General features: G+C 39.3%; 1 protein-coding gene across 1 annotated transcript; it reads left to right on the forward strand.

Moving 5' to 3' along the window:
• The first annotated feature begins 696 nt into the window (after nucleotides 1–696).
• LOC126599483 (uncharacterized) lies at nucleotides 697–4,293 on the forward strand. The gene is made up of 15 exons (XM_050265869.1): nucleotides 697–1,117; nucleotides 1,360–1,457; nucleotides 1,538–1,638; nucleotides 1,754–1,832; nucleotides 1,988–2,048; nucleotides 2,166–2,212; nucleotides 2,309–2,401; nucleotides 2,497–2,587; nucleotides 2,809–2,857; nucleotides 2,995–3,111; nucleotides 3,202–3,349; nucleotides 3,574–3,666; nucleotides 3,746–3,814; nucleotides 3,926–3,968; nucleotides 4,073–4,293. The coding sequence occupies exons 1-15, from the start codon at nucleotides 1,060–1,062 to the stop codon at nucleotides 4,171–4,173; spliced, it is 1,248 nt and encodes a 415-aa protein (XP_050121826.1). The 5' UTR covers nucleotides 697–1,059; the 3' UTR covers nucleotides 4,174–4,293.
• Nucleotides 4,294–14,892: the final 10,599 nt, after the last annotated feature.

Below are 14,892 nucleotides of genomic sequence, written 5' to 3' on the forward strand. Positions count from 1 at the left end.
TTCCACTACATAAAAAGAATCGAACTTGAATGCAAGAAGGTGGTCATACTATTCTTGTCAACGAGCCTCATTTTTTGTGCGAAAACTCGATGTATGTTGGGGCCATGGCAACCCTACATTCTGGTACGGCTGTGGCTGCCAACATTCCGGTCATCATATTGTTGATCTAAAATGTGATGGCTTTTCGGTGGTGGCTTGTTCCACAAGGAATTGGCCACTAAGTTTGGGAGTTAATGTCACAAGGTATGAAGGCAAGCTTCAATCTTTCTCAAAGTTTAAACATGTAAGTGAAGTTTCACCTTTTCCCCTTCTTAGTCTTGAAGCCAACTTCTTTCAAATTAAATGGCAATCTTTACTCTCTTTGGTGATAAATCTCAATAAAATTCAACGAAAAATAATGAAAATGGCTTGTAAATTTTGAGTTTTAATCAAAAGAAATAAAAGTATTGTAAATGAATAATACCATGAGTAACTTTTTAAAATAAAAATATCATTTAAGTTAAAAATGAACAGCACCAGAAATGTTTCGTTAAAATTTCTTAAAATTAAATGTAACAAGTTAGTGAGGTGTCCGTGTCCACGACAACCAGGCTGAGAGATTCCCAAACAGTCAGCCTCACTGGGATGCCCAGTTACCCGGGTCCCACCCACCTCCCTCAGGACCCCCTCCATATCCAATAAGTAATGGGAAAAAAACAGAGGGAACCTTCCTCTGCGCTCTGTCTCTCTCTGCATTTATCTTCCAAACTTCGGATTGGATATACTCACATCCTCATACACTGCATTATTATTATAATACACGTTCTGGATTCCACCGACCCTTTTTAATCTCTCTCTCTCTCACTCTCTGAGCTGTGAGAAACTTCAGATTTTGTCCGTTGCTGTAGCTTCCTTCTTCCCTGGTGAACCTCCAACTACAGATTTTGGCTTTCCATATAAATTATGCATTTGGGCTCCTTTGTTACTGCCACTCCATTCCTTTTATTCAAGTTTCTGGGTTTCTAGTGGAACCACCGCTGCCTCCGTCGGCTTTTGGGATCTGGGTTTTCTGCATAAGGCATGGGGAGCTCGGACGAGAGGGTGGTTGCTGTGATCATGGTGGGCGGGCCCACTAAAGGTAAATATAATGTTACTGTCATCATCTTTGGATCGAATAATGAGACCCCATTTCTCAATTTCTCTCAGTTTTGGTGATGCTTGTTTGAATTTTCATTGGAAAGTTCGATGCTTTGTGCATTTTTGAGAGATTTAACTTTGAGGGTAAATTTCAGTTGTTGAATCATGAATTGGGAATAATGGCATTTCTCTTACAATCTTTGAGAGAGCACTTCTTGATATATTGGAGTTTCAATTCTACAGGAACTAGATTCCGGCCATTGTCACTGAATATACCGAAGCCACTTTTTCCATTAGCAGGACAACCAATGGTTCATCATCCCATTTCCGCTTGTAAAAGGGTATATACTTGTAGATAAATCTGTCATTTCTAGCTTCATAGTGTGCATGCGAGTTGAATTCACTGTCTTTTGGATTACAGATTCCGAACCTCACACAAATTTTCCTCATTGGTTTCTACGAGGAGCGTGAATTCGCGTTATATGTGTCCTCAATCTCTAATGAGCTTAAAGTCCCTGTTAGGTGTGAGCTCCTGCTTTTGTTTTCCAGTTAGTAGTTACTGATTAGATCTTGAAAATATTGAACTGGATTTGATGTTTAATCTGTTGGTTGTACATTGCGTTGGTGTGGCGATTAGATATTTGAGGGAAGACAAGCCACATGGATCAGCTGGTGGACTTTATAATTTCAGAGATCTGATCATGGAAGACAACCCGGTTAGTCTTTTACCAACTCCTTTTTAATCAATTGATAAGTTTTTATCTATTTTGTTTGTTTGTTTAGGTCTTTCCTCTTAAATAAGTTGTGTCGATGCATACATGTTCTAATTCTCAGGCAAAAGGCTGATTGTGGTTCTTCTATTTGTTTACAGTCGCACATTGTCTTGTTGAATTGTGATGTTTGCTGCAGTTTTCCACTTCCAGAAATGCTTGGTAATTGTTTCATGAGTTGCTGGGAGTATCGTATGATTGTTTCCAGGTTATTCATTGTGGATTTATAAGGGGATTCCAGAAAGCTTAATCTCCACTTTTTGCCGTGTTTATTTGCAGAGGCTCACAAAAAATATGGTGGTATGGGAACAATCCTTGTGATCAAGGTTGGTCAAAAAATGTGCAAAGTTATTTAATAATAATATTGATTATTATATTATCTATTGTTCTCCATATCTAAGTTTTCTTCTTTCTTCGTATAGGTTTCTGCTGAATCAGCCAGTCAGTTTGGGGAACTGGTAGCTGATCCGGTCACCAATGAACTGTTGCATTACACCGAGAAGCCTGAGACTTTTGTACGTTTGAGATCAGAATTTCAAGCTTATGGTGCATCAATGGAGAATTTTTTGCTCTCCTTTACCTTTCTTTCTATAATTCTTATTTTATTCAGGTCAGCGACAGGATAAATTGCGGTGTCTACATATTTAAACCAGACATTTTTAACACCATCGAAGGTGTTTCCACTCAGTGGAAGGACAGAGGTAGTGATACATTCTCCATGAATAGGTTGCCTGTGCTATTAGTGTGCTTTTATTATGGTAACATGAAAGTTTAGTTCAACAAGAACACGGTATCTTTTTCATTTCTTTGTCAGTAGGAAATTCTTTGATACATAGATTGCTTCGACTAACATGTATTTTCACTTATTGATAGCATTGGTATTCACCATGCTGAAATCTGGACCGTTTTCTGGTATTTGCAGCTGATTTAAGACGTCTGTCCAGCTTCGAATCCCTTCATTCAGCAACAAGGTTTCTCTTCATATAGTATAAAAAGTTAAAAACTACGCTGTTTAGTGAATTAAAAACACCGCTTTACTATAGTGCCATCCAACATATTGAATTGACTAAAGTAGAAAGGTAATGCTGATAGAGAGTTCCTTTATCAGGAATGCTCCCACGCATTTTGTAAGGCTAGATCAAGATATCCTATCGCCTCTTGCAGGGAAAAAGCAGTTATACACATATGAAACCTTGGACTTCTGGGAACAGATCAAAACTCCTGGGTAAGATTTGCGTCCGAGGTGTTGTCTTGCTATAACCTTGTCCTCATCAGTCTGGGCCATCTTGTAAATATTTTGTGTTGATACTTGCAGAATGTCATTAAGGTGTTCTGGTTTGTATCTTGCACAATTTCGAGTCACCAATCCACATCTCTTGGTGAGTGGAGATGGTACAAAGAGTGCCAGTATTACCGGTGATGTTTATGTTCATCCATCAGCAAAAGTACATCCAAGTGCTAAGGTACGTTTTCTCTCATACTGGCTTTACTAAATGTGCACGCTCAACGATTGGCCTTGCAAAAATCTCATTCGAGTGATTTCTTTTCAACCAGTTTAGGAATCCTATGACTAGGTTGTCGTAACTGTGATTTATATAGTGAAACAGATTAGTATTGTCGCTTTCCAGATCATTTAGCATTCCCTTAGTAATGCATCTATTAAATCTCCTGTTATCTGCTCGTACAGATTGGTCCCAATGTATCAATATCTGCAAATGCTCGCATAGGAGCTGGTGTGAGGCTCATAAGTTGTATCATCCTTGACAATGTCGAAATAAAGGTACATAACAAAAGCATAGGTTATGGAGTGCATCCTAGACATCGCCTCATGTTGACATATGTACGATGCTTTGTTTCAGGAAAACGCAGTTGTTATTCATGCAATTGTTGGATGGAAATCTTCAATCGGGAGATGGTCTCGCGTCCAGGCACGTTCAAAAACTTTCTACCAACCCATGCTTAATAACAGAACTCCAACGTTCTTTCGTTATTTAAAGCTTTGTTGCAATTGACTTCTAAGTTTGGCACTATGATTTCAGGCTACTGGGGATTACAATTCAAAGCTCGGGATCACAATCCTTGGTACATAAATCCTTTCGTTTTCACTCAATCCTCTTGTTCTGATAAAATTATATATCGATTTTGCCTTATGCGCCATCTGAATGCCGGTTTTATTGATAATTCAGGTGAAGCAGTGACAGTTGAAGATGAAGTGGTTGTTATAAACAGCATTGTCCTGCCCCATAAGACTCTCAACGTCAGCGTTCAGGAAGAAATCATTCTTTGATTGCTGCTTTTCTGAGTCATTGCTGTTATTCAAATTTCTCTTTTGTAAATTAACATCTTGCTATTTGCTAATAAATAAATAAATATATATGTATAATAAAAAGAAGAATATTTTTTTTTAGGTGGTTGTTGGATAAAGGAGGATGGGGAGGGGAAGGGCGTCAGGTAGTCAACAGACGGTACTCCTAGGTTCTGTCGAATCCTTATGATAATGAATCCTCAACGAAATTGCGCTACACAAAACTGAGTGCAATGGTGTTTTAGGATTCATATAGCTGACCCTACTTAGTGGGAAAAGATTTTGTTGTTGTTGGATAAGATGTTTTGCTTCTTCATAGATGATAGAGAGGACAACTCAAAACGGTCCACTCGAAACCCAAAGGTTTTCAATCATCGGGAGATAAAATGTGTTAAGAATTTCAAATTCCAGAAGAAAAACAGTGTTACTGCCAAACACGGAAGGAAAAATACTGATAGACGAGTCGAGATTCTTTTCGGATATCTGTGTTCGGAGCCAAAAGATCTAGAGATCCAGACCCTTGAAGAGATAGAAAGAGAGATTCGGATCCTTGGTTTGTGTAGGGTGGGCCCGTGGAATGGGCTAACGAGAACTGCATAATTTAAAATGAGTAGTCTGGTTCTCCAGATACGTCAGCTTCGAGATCTCTCCAATCTTCGATGCAGTCGTCCAACAAGGATGCTCGCAGTGTTAAAGAGTAGACAAAAAATTACAGTAGGCATAAAAATTGCCAGTTTTTAAGAGCCTTTCAGTTTCAGAGAATATATAAACTACAACTAGAGTGATCCCATCAAAGATAATGTATGCAGTATGGTGTGCCTTATATTTCGCCAGCTGAATCTACGGACAAGCCAGCGGTTGCTGCTGAGGGAAAATCCCCACCCGGGATGGGGAACATCGGACACATAACGCGCATATCCAACAAAATCATTCAACTGGGAAAGAACAATAGAAAGATTCATAGCGTGTTTACTAACCCGTAATCGGAATGAGCATAAAGAATCCGATTTCGATTACAGATTATACATGTGTTTACTTAAATCGGGAGGAATAAAAAATGCATGGAGCCCACACAAAAAATAGAATCCAATTCCAAGATTTGGCTTGGATTCCCGACATAGAGAAGGTATTCGGATTCCGGATTGCTTAATGATAATTTTTTCCCTTTATGCCCTCACTTACTTTCATTATTTTCAAGATTATCTTTAACCCTAGACTTAGGGGTGGGCACTTAGAACCGAAAATCGAAACCGAAACACGAACCAAATCGAACCGCACTGAACGGTTTGGTTTTGCGGTTTTGAAACGGTTTCGATTTTGAAACCAAACCGCAACATAGAAAACGGTTTGGTTTTGGTTTTGGCTTTTAAAAACCGCACCGAAACCGAACCGCACCGAAAATATTAATAAACATTTAATTAAATGTTCATATTATATTTCATGTTTTAATTGGTTGTTTGTTAGAATCCATACACTTAATATGGGACTCAACCACACTAGAATATCATCATTCATCACTTTCTTTCGTTCATTACTTGAAGGACCTTTGTTATTTTATACCATCACACACACATATATGTACAAGGGTGGACTAATCTTGTTATCAAGAGTCGAACAATGATCTAATGAAGTTCACTCATTTAAAGCATGATATCACATATTCTAGTATCAAAGTTTCGCTCACGTTTAATGAATTCAAATTTATTCAACTTGTTTTATGATAAACATTATAAGGGACACCATTTTGTTGCACAAACATGTTTTAACATCACAACTGCATGCAACATGCTAATTGTTTACATAACAAATGTCTTTTTCATATTGCTATTGGGAAATGCTTATTAATATGTTAAATTGCAAACTGTACATTTTTTCTTAAAAACCAAACCGAAACCGTTTGAAACCACACCGAACCGAACCAAACGGTTTGGTTTTATTTTAATTTTGGCTTCAAAACCGCACCGAACCGAATCGTAAAAAATTTCGGTTTTGGTTTCGGCTTCACTCAAAACCGCACTGAACCAAACCGTGCCCACCCCTACCTTGACTAGGGGTGGGCACGGTTCGGTTCGATGCGGTTTTGAGTGAAACCAAAATTTTTTACGGTTTGATTCGGTGCGGTTTTGAAGCCAAAACCAAAATAAAACCAAACCATGTGTTTGGTTCGGTGCGGTTTCAAATGGTTTCGGTTTGGTTCTTAAGAAAAAATTGTACAATTTAAAATTTATACCTATCTACGCATAAGACAGTGTCATTTTCCAATTTTCATACAATACATTAATCTATGAACCCATGTCCACAATCAATACATTGAGTGAGGATATTTTTGATAATCTATTTTCATATAAAATTGGGATACTGTCTGCAGCAAACTTACAGCAAATGCACAGCTCCAAAAATCAATAAGTTCTTTGACATGAAACAAAACTTTTAACCATGCATCAACCATATAATGGACGAAACAAACTAAAAATTGGCAAGCACTAAATCTTCTCCAGTTCATTTAAATCTTCTCCAGGCACTGTTGACAGCAAGCCATTCATATGTTTTCTAAGCTGATCACCCTTGCTCCCTAAAATCAAATAAGTGCAATTATGAAGCCAAAAACTTGCAGCAAATGCACAGCTCCTACAATCAGTGCATTGAGTGATGAATGATGATATTCTAGTGTGGTTGAGTCCATACTAAATATATGAATTCTAACAAACAACCAATTAAAACATGACATCTAATATGGACATTTCATTAAATGTTTATTAATATTTGCGGTGCGGTTTGGTTTCGGTGCGGTTTTCAAGAGCCAAAACCGAAACCAAACTATTTTCTACATTGCGGTTCGGTTTCAAAACCGAAACCGTTTCAAAACCACAAAACCAAACCGTTCGGTGTGGTCCAATTTGGTTTGTGTTTTGGTTTCAAGTGCCCACCCTTAACCTAGACTCACATTATGCATAACTCCATACATATGCCGAAGAGAATAAACTACAACTTGATTGAGAAAATTTAGATATTAAAGTAAATACTTAAATTTATAAAAAATAAAAAATAAACAAAATCATTTTAGTGTGTATGAAATAAAAAAGCTATTTAATTTTTTCTCACTATTATATACTGTATCAAATTTTATTAAAAAAATATAAAATATTTGATTTGGGACAAGGGCATTTTAGTAATCATACTGGTTTATATTCCGATTCTGCTGAATTAGTAAACAACTTTATGAAATTTTATTCCAATTCCAGACTGTTTTAGTAAACAACTTCAACAATAATCTGATTCTGATTTTGCCTCATTTTATTTCCTCAATCTAATTTCTCTCAATTTGATTACGGATTAGTAAACTCGTCCTCAGAAATGTCTGCAGCAAAACAGGGAGTTCTCGGATTGGTGTACGAATGTTCTACCAAGGCGTAACTATGTGGAGAATGTCTATCTGTGGACGCGTGGGCACGCGAAATTCCTCATTACAAAATAACATGAAACACGATATTAATTAGGAGATCCGGAACCAGAGATCAGAAGAGAAGATATGTTGAGGTTTTTTCTGAGTTTATGCATTTGTTCATCAAACATTTTGTATGACTTGCATATATAGTTGCAAGTTTTACTGTAATTTACACAAAACATATGCACATCTCTAACTAGCCACCGATTCAAAAGGAAACAAATAAAAAAATTCTGTGAGAATGTCGAAAATAATCCTTCTCTGCCGGGTTAACGAGAGTTGAATTGAAGTGATTTCCTTGAGTCAATTGGCGCATGTCAAAACAGAGAAGCATCAAGAAATTTGGATTGGATTGGAAAAATCCTCTCCACCAATGGTACAAGGATTTTTCCAGACTTCATGTCAAATTTGTGGAAAATTTGGACATCTAGCTGTTACTTGTCGGTTTCGAAATACTGAGAACTTTATTCCAGAAGGCTGTCAAATCTGTGGAAAAAGGAATCACGGTGCTCCTTTCTGTCATTTTCGAAATGCCAACCTACAAACTCAGCAAGTGTCAGCTATGCATGTTGCTGCTCCATCCTCTGTTCCCAGTGCTCCTCCTCAACAGATTTGGCTCACAGATTCTGAGGCTACATCTCACATGACTGCTGACCTTAATCAGTTGCCATTGGCCTCTCCATTTCCTTCCAATGAGACAATTCAAACTACGGGTGGTGGTGCAGGTTTATCAATCTCCCACATTAGTTCATCAATTCTACATACACCTTTCAAACCACTGCATCTTAATTCAATTCTATATGTGCCTAAACTAACTCAGAATTTGTTATCCATGCATAAATTGTGTCTGGATAATAATTGTTGGTTAATATATGATGCTTTCTGTTTTTGGATTCAGGACAAAGCCACAGGGAGGACACTCTTCAAGGGACATTGCAGTAATGGATTATACCCTATTCCCTACTAGTTTCATATCATTCTTCTTTACCAAGAGTACAAGCTGCTTTCCTTGGACAATTTGTAACTTCGAATCTATGGCATAGTAGATTAGGCCATCCATCCATCCAATTCTATAGTATCTGCAATTTTAAGAAAATGCAATGTATCTGATATACCTGATCATAAGTCTGAGATGTGTCACTCTTGTTTAGAAGGGAAATTTTGTAAATTGCCATTTGTTGACTATGTCTCTAAGTCCATGCATCCTTTTGATATTGTTCATAGTGATGTATGGGGTCCTTCCCCTTGTAATTATGTGGAGGGTTTTAGATACTATGTGACATTCATTGATGAATGCACTAGACATTGTTGGCTCTTTCCTCTCATCAATAAAAGTGATGTTTGTTCCACTTTCATTGCCTTTTACAATTTTGTCTTAAATCACTTAGCTGTTTCTGTTAAAACCTTACAAAGTGATGGGGAAGGTGAATATATTAGCAAGTCTTTTCAACAGTTTCTTGTGACCAAGGGTATTAAACATCAACTTTCATGTCCATACACCCCTGAACAAAATGGCCTAGCTGAAAGGAAGCATAGGCATATTGTTGAAATAGCTATAACCCTTTTGCAAAATGCCTCATTGCCTCCTAAATTCTGGTCCTTTGCTTGCCAAGTTGATGTCTACCTTATTAACAGAATGCCAACACCTGTTTTACACAACAAATCTCCATTTGAGTTGTTGTTTAAAGATGTACAAGCTATCAATCATCTTCGGATATTTGGTTGTTCTTGTTTCCCACTGTTAAAACCTTACAATAACACCAAGTTGCAACCTAAAACAACAAAATGTGTCTTTTTAGTCTATGCTTCTAGATACAAAGGCTACCTATGATATGAAGTGAGTCAACAAAAGATGTATATATCTAGGCATTTTTTATGAGAGTGAATTTCCTTATGCCATGTTGTCTTCCAAAACCTCAAATGCCTCATCTTCTACTCCTATTTTATCATCCTCTATTTCAATGCCTTCTATCACACATGATAATCAGGTTGTCTCTATCTCATTTGCCTCTACCTTACCTACACTTGAGTCTCTTCCTAACCCACCATACCCTGAATCCATTACTGCAACATCAACACAGTCTATTCTACCTTATTCCCCTGTGGCTGCAGAATTGTCCTCTGGATCTAATCATCATGATCACACTGAGTTTTCTTCCGAGTTCCAACCTAAGAGTTTGCAAGTGGTTCCTTCTCTCCAACCTATGAATACACATGCCATGCACACAAGATCCAAAAGTGGCATCTTCAAGCATAAAGTTTTTCTCTCAACCATTGGAGAGGACAATCCACTTGATTTAACTCATGTGGAACCATCAACATACAAGTCCGCTCTTAAATCTTCAGTATGGAGTGCAGCAATGCAAGAAGAGCTCTCAGCTTTGCATTCTCCAGGAACTTGGTCCTTAGTTCCTCTTCCTGCAAACAAGAATTTGGTAGGGTGTAAGTGGGTCTTCAAGATTAAAAGAGATGCAGATGGGAACATTTCTAAATATAAGGCAAGACTTGTTGCCAAAGGTTTCAATCAAGAAGAAGGTATTGACTATGGAGAGACTCTTAGTCCAGTTGTTAAACCTACAACTGTGAGGTTAGTTTTGGCTTTAGCTGCACAGTTTAGTTGGTCTTTAAGGCAACTTGATGTGAAGAATGCCTTTCTTCATGGCATTTTACAAGAAGAGGTTTATATGTCTCAACCTCCAGGTTTTGTTAACTCTCAACAACCCTCTCATGCTTGTAAGTTACATAAATCCCTATATGGCTTGAAACAAGCCCCAAGGGCTTGGAATGTGAGGTTCACCAATTTTTTGCCTTCTCTGGGTTTTCTTACAACATATTCAGACTCCTCCTTATTTGTGAAACATGTTGGTAATTCTGTGGTCATTCTCTTGCTATATGTGGATGATATAATCATCACAGGCAGTGCTATTGCAGCTATTACTGATGTTATACAGGCTTTAGCTCAAGAATTTGATATTAAAGATTTGGGACCACTCCATTACTTCTTAGGGATCCAAATTACTCATCATTCTACTGGATTATTTCTTTCACAATCTAAGTATGTTACTGTGAACACGGAAAATTCCTGAAACGAAAGAGACAAGAACAACGTGCACAAACAAATATTTGTATTTTTTGATTTTGGGTTACAATCTCTCTCTATCTTGATCCTCTGATTCGATCTCCGTAAGGTGTGTATTTGTGGATGTGTGATTGATCCAAAGGGCCGTTGGGCTTGATCTAAGGATGAACGTTCTTCAAGGGTCGTGGGCTTGATCTTTGAAGGTGGATTTTGAGCGGGTCTTCAAGGAGCCGTTGGGGCTTGATCTTGAGGATGAGCGTTTCTTCAAGGGCTTTTGGGCTTGATCTTGAAGGTTGATGGATGAACGGATCTTCAAGGGCTTTTGGGCTTGATCTTGAAGAACAGTTGGATGTGTGGATTTGTTGCTGTTGTTGATCCAAAGGGCCGTTGGGGCTTGATCTTAGGATGAATGGGTGATGAATGATGAACACTTTCTTCAAGGGCCGTCGGGGCTTGATCTTGAGTTGGTGATTGTTGATCCAAGGGCCGTCGGAGCTTGATCTTGGAAGAACGATGAACGAAGAACGAAGAAGGCTCTCTTGATTCTTCGGGAACTTGGATGCTTGAGAGCTTCGGAGTTTCAGAGCTTCAGAGCTTCAAGGTGTAATATGAATTCCCCCCTCAAATGAATGAAATGGGCTTGTATTTATAGAATTTTTCAAGGCCTAATTTTGAATATAATATCCCAGATGAAATAAGTCGTTTCTGCCAGGTGTTGACACGTGTCTTATTTGATGACTTTTCCAACTCATTTCAATTTTCGTTGAGTCACATGCTACGTGTAAAATTTATGCAATACATGAGCGTTGACACTTTGATTTATCGGTCAACATTTATTTACCGAAATTTCGATGTCTACAAATGCCCCCACTTCAAGGCACGTCGTATACATGTGTTTGTCACGTGTAGGAGATGCGTTTTGAAGTCCCTTACTGTAGATGTCGATCCAAGGGCCGTCGAGGCTTGATCTTGAATTGGGCTGGAGATTTCTTCAATGGCCGTTGAGGCTTGATCTTGAATTGGGCTTGAGATTTCTTCAAGGGCCGTTGAGGCTTGATCTTTAATTGTTGTTTGAAATTTCTTCAAGGGCCGTCGAGGCTTGATCTTGAATTGTTGTTTGAAATTTCTTCAAGGCTGTCGAGGCTTGATCTTGAAGGTTGAAATTGGACCACAAGGAGCTTCATGTGGTAGATGATCTTTGGCTTTGGTAGTGGGTGAATCGACACGTATTTTGTTGCGATTTGTTGACTTTCCACAGCTTTGATCTTGAACTGGGTTGAAGGATTTTCTAGATTCCTCCAATTGTTGATTTTCCACAGCTTATTCTTGAACTAGGTTTTGATTCAAGGGTGGTAGACACTTAATCTTGAATCGGACTTGTGATTTCTTCCAGGGCCGTCGAGGCTGGATTTCGAATTTGGCTGGAAGCTTCTTCAAGGGCCGTTGAGGCTTGATTCTTGAAGGTTGACTCGAACATATTGCAAGCAGGCACGAGGTGAAGGTGACGACTTGTTGCTTTGTTCAATCTTTCTAATTCACACTTGAGCAGTTTGGTCAGCGGTATGATCTTCAAGATTGATGGGCTATTCTTCCAGTTGGTGACTTGATCTTTAAGGATTTGATTCAAGGGTGGTGAATCGGCACGTGCAGCCCACAACGCCTAGTAAGTTGACCCAAGAATTTGAGGGTCAAAACGAGTTCTTCATCTTAGACTCTTTCTGCCGAGTTGACTGTGCATGCTGTATTCTTCTCTGCTTGTTTCTTCAGGCAGATATGGCAGCTTCTCGAGTTCCTCAGTTCGGACTCCTTCCGCTGAGTTGACTGTGCAGACCGCATTCTTCTCTGCTTGTTCCTTCTGCACCTTGTCTCCACATGCTGCAAGGTATCATTTTCACTTGCCTTATCTGTTCTCCAGGCAGATGTGGCAGCTTCTTTGGAAGTACAGCAGCAGTGGGAAACGAGTACTCGAGAGCAGTGCTAGGTAGGCAATCAGGGAAGGGTTCCAAGCAGTCGGTTCCTTACCCAAGTTTAAGTGGAAGTTCCGGCATATTGTTTTCTTTATCCTTGTCTTTGTAGGTAAGAACAAGGACAAAGGAAAGGACAGGGAGAACGCATGATATGAGATACTTTTGCTTTCTACCCTGGTGATATGAGATACTTTTGCTTTGGTGTCATTTGTTTGCTGAGGTACCCCAAGGAATAAGGAACACTGAGTGACTCGAGAGGTTTCGTTGGGAAGGCATTCTCGGAGATGAAGAGAGGTTCCGTATGTCTGCCTTGCTATGGAGGGCGAAGGTGGACAGTTATAGGGAGTTCCTTAATACCTGTAGAGGTACTGTTCTTTCACTCGTGTCAGTAGCCAATGCGTGATTGATCAGTATGGCTTCACGTGCTTTCTTCTTTATCAGCAATCTTCGACAAATTGTCCGTAATTTCCGCCAGGCTGAGTGTGCATGTGATAGGTGTTGACGTGGCTGAAGAAGACTGGCGCTTCTTCAATAACTGGGATCGGCGCTTCGACAAATTACCCGTGATTTCCGCAAAGCTGAGTTTGCATGTGATGGGTGTTGACGAGGCTGAAAAAGACTGGCGCCTCTTCGATATCTGGGATCGGCGCTTCGACAAATTGCCCGTGATTTTCGCAAAGCTGAGTTTGCGCGTGACGGGTGCTGACGGGCTGAAAAAGACTGGCGCCTCTTCGATACCTGGGATTGGCGCTTTAACAAATTGCCCGTGATTTCCGCAAAGCTGAGTTTGCGTGTGTCGGGTGCTAACGCGTTTGGAAAAGCAAGATGCTTCTCCGATTTCTGAGCTTGCCTCTTCGATTTTTGAATCGGCATTTTCGAACTCTGAGCTCGCCTCTTCGATCTCTGAAATCCAGTTGAGTGCTGATTTTTTTTATAGAGGCATGCAGTTCATTTCAAAGCACACTTGAATTTTCGCTTGTGAAAACTCCCTTCTTGCACTTCTAAGATCTTGATTTGTCTGTTTTCTTCTTCCTTCAATACTTTGAAAATGTCTGGCCCCTCCGATCGTCGTTTTGACTTGAATCTTGGTGAAGAGGCAGTCCCTTCTTCTCCAAACAACATATGGCGCCCATCCTTCATATCCCCCACTGGTCCTCTTACCGTTGGGGATTCAGTGGTGAAGAATGATATGACCGCTGCGGTGGTGGCCCGGAACCTTGTCACTCCCAGAGATAACAGACTACTTTCCAAACGGTCTGATGAGTTGGCTGTTAAGGATTCTCTAGCTCTCAGTGTGCAGTGTGCAGGTTCTGTGTCTAATATGGCCCAACGCCTATTTGCTCGAACCCGTCAAGTTGAATCATTGGCGGCTGAAGTGATGAGTCTCAAACAGGAGATTAGAGGGCTCAAGCAGGAGAACAAACAATTGCATAAGCTCGCACATAGCTATGCGACAAACATGAAGAGGAAGATTGACCAGATGCAGGAATCTGATGGTCAGATTTTACTTGATCATCAGAGGTTTGTGGGTTTGTTCCAGCAGCATTTGCCTTCGTCTTCTGAGGCTCTACCGACTGCTGAGGCTTCAAACAGTCAACCTCCGGCACCTACTCTTCCTGGAGCTCCGCCGAGTTGTGAGGCGCCACCTAATCGTCCTTGAAGATCCCCTCTTGTAATTTTGAGTTGATTTGATTTTTTTTTTTGATTTTTTTTTTTTTTTTTTTAAGGTATGTACACATTTATGTAAAATTTCCTAGAAAAATAAAATGGACTTCTATTTCTCTTAATGCTCTTTTTTTTTTTTTTTTTTTTTTTTCATGCGGTGCCATGTATATATATATAATATATACCCGCACAATGTACATACACACGCACACCCACCTTTTTCCTTTTGCTTTTCGGTGGTGTTCACATCCACCATCATAACTTAAGTGATGGCCACTGCTTGTCTGACGCAACTCCACAAATCATATTTTTATATATAACAAATATATACACACATGTCACCACACCTCTTTGCCGTCCACTATCCCCAAATTTTCCTTTATGTTTTATATATATATATATATATATATTTTTTCTTTTTCTGGTGCCTGATGCCCCATCTTTTCTTCCACATGGTGGTGCTGATCCACCAAGATTTTTTTATATTTTCTTTTCTTTTCTTTTGCCAAAAGCATCCCCTCTTTTTTTTTTTTTTTTTTTTTTTT

The sequence above is a fragment of the Malus sylvestris genome, chromosome 14 (assembly GCF_916048215.2).
Source record: "Malus sylvestris chromosome 14, drMalSylv7.2, whole genome shotgun sequence".
NCBI lineage: Eukaryota > Viridiplantae > Streptophyta > Magnoliopsida > Rosales > Rosaceae > Malus > Malus sylvestris.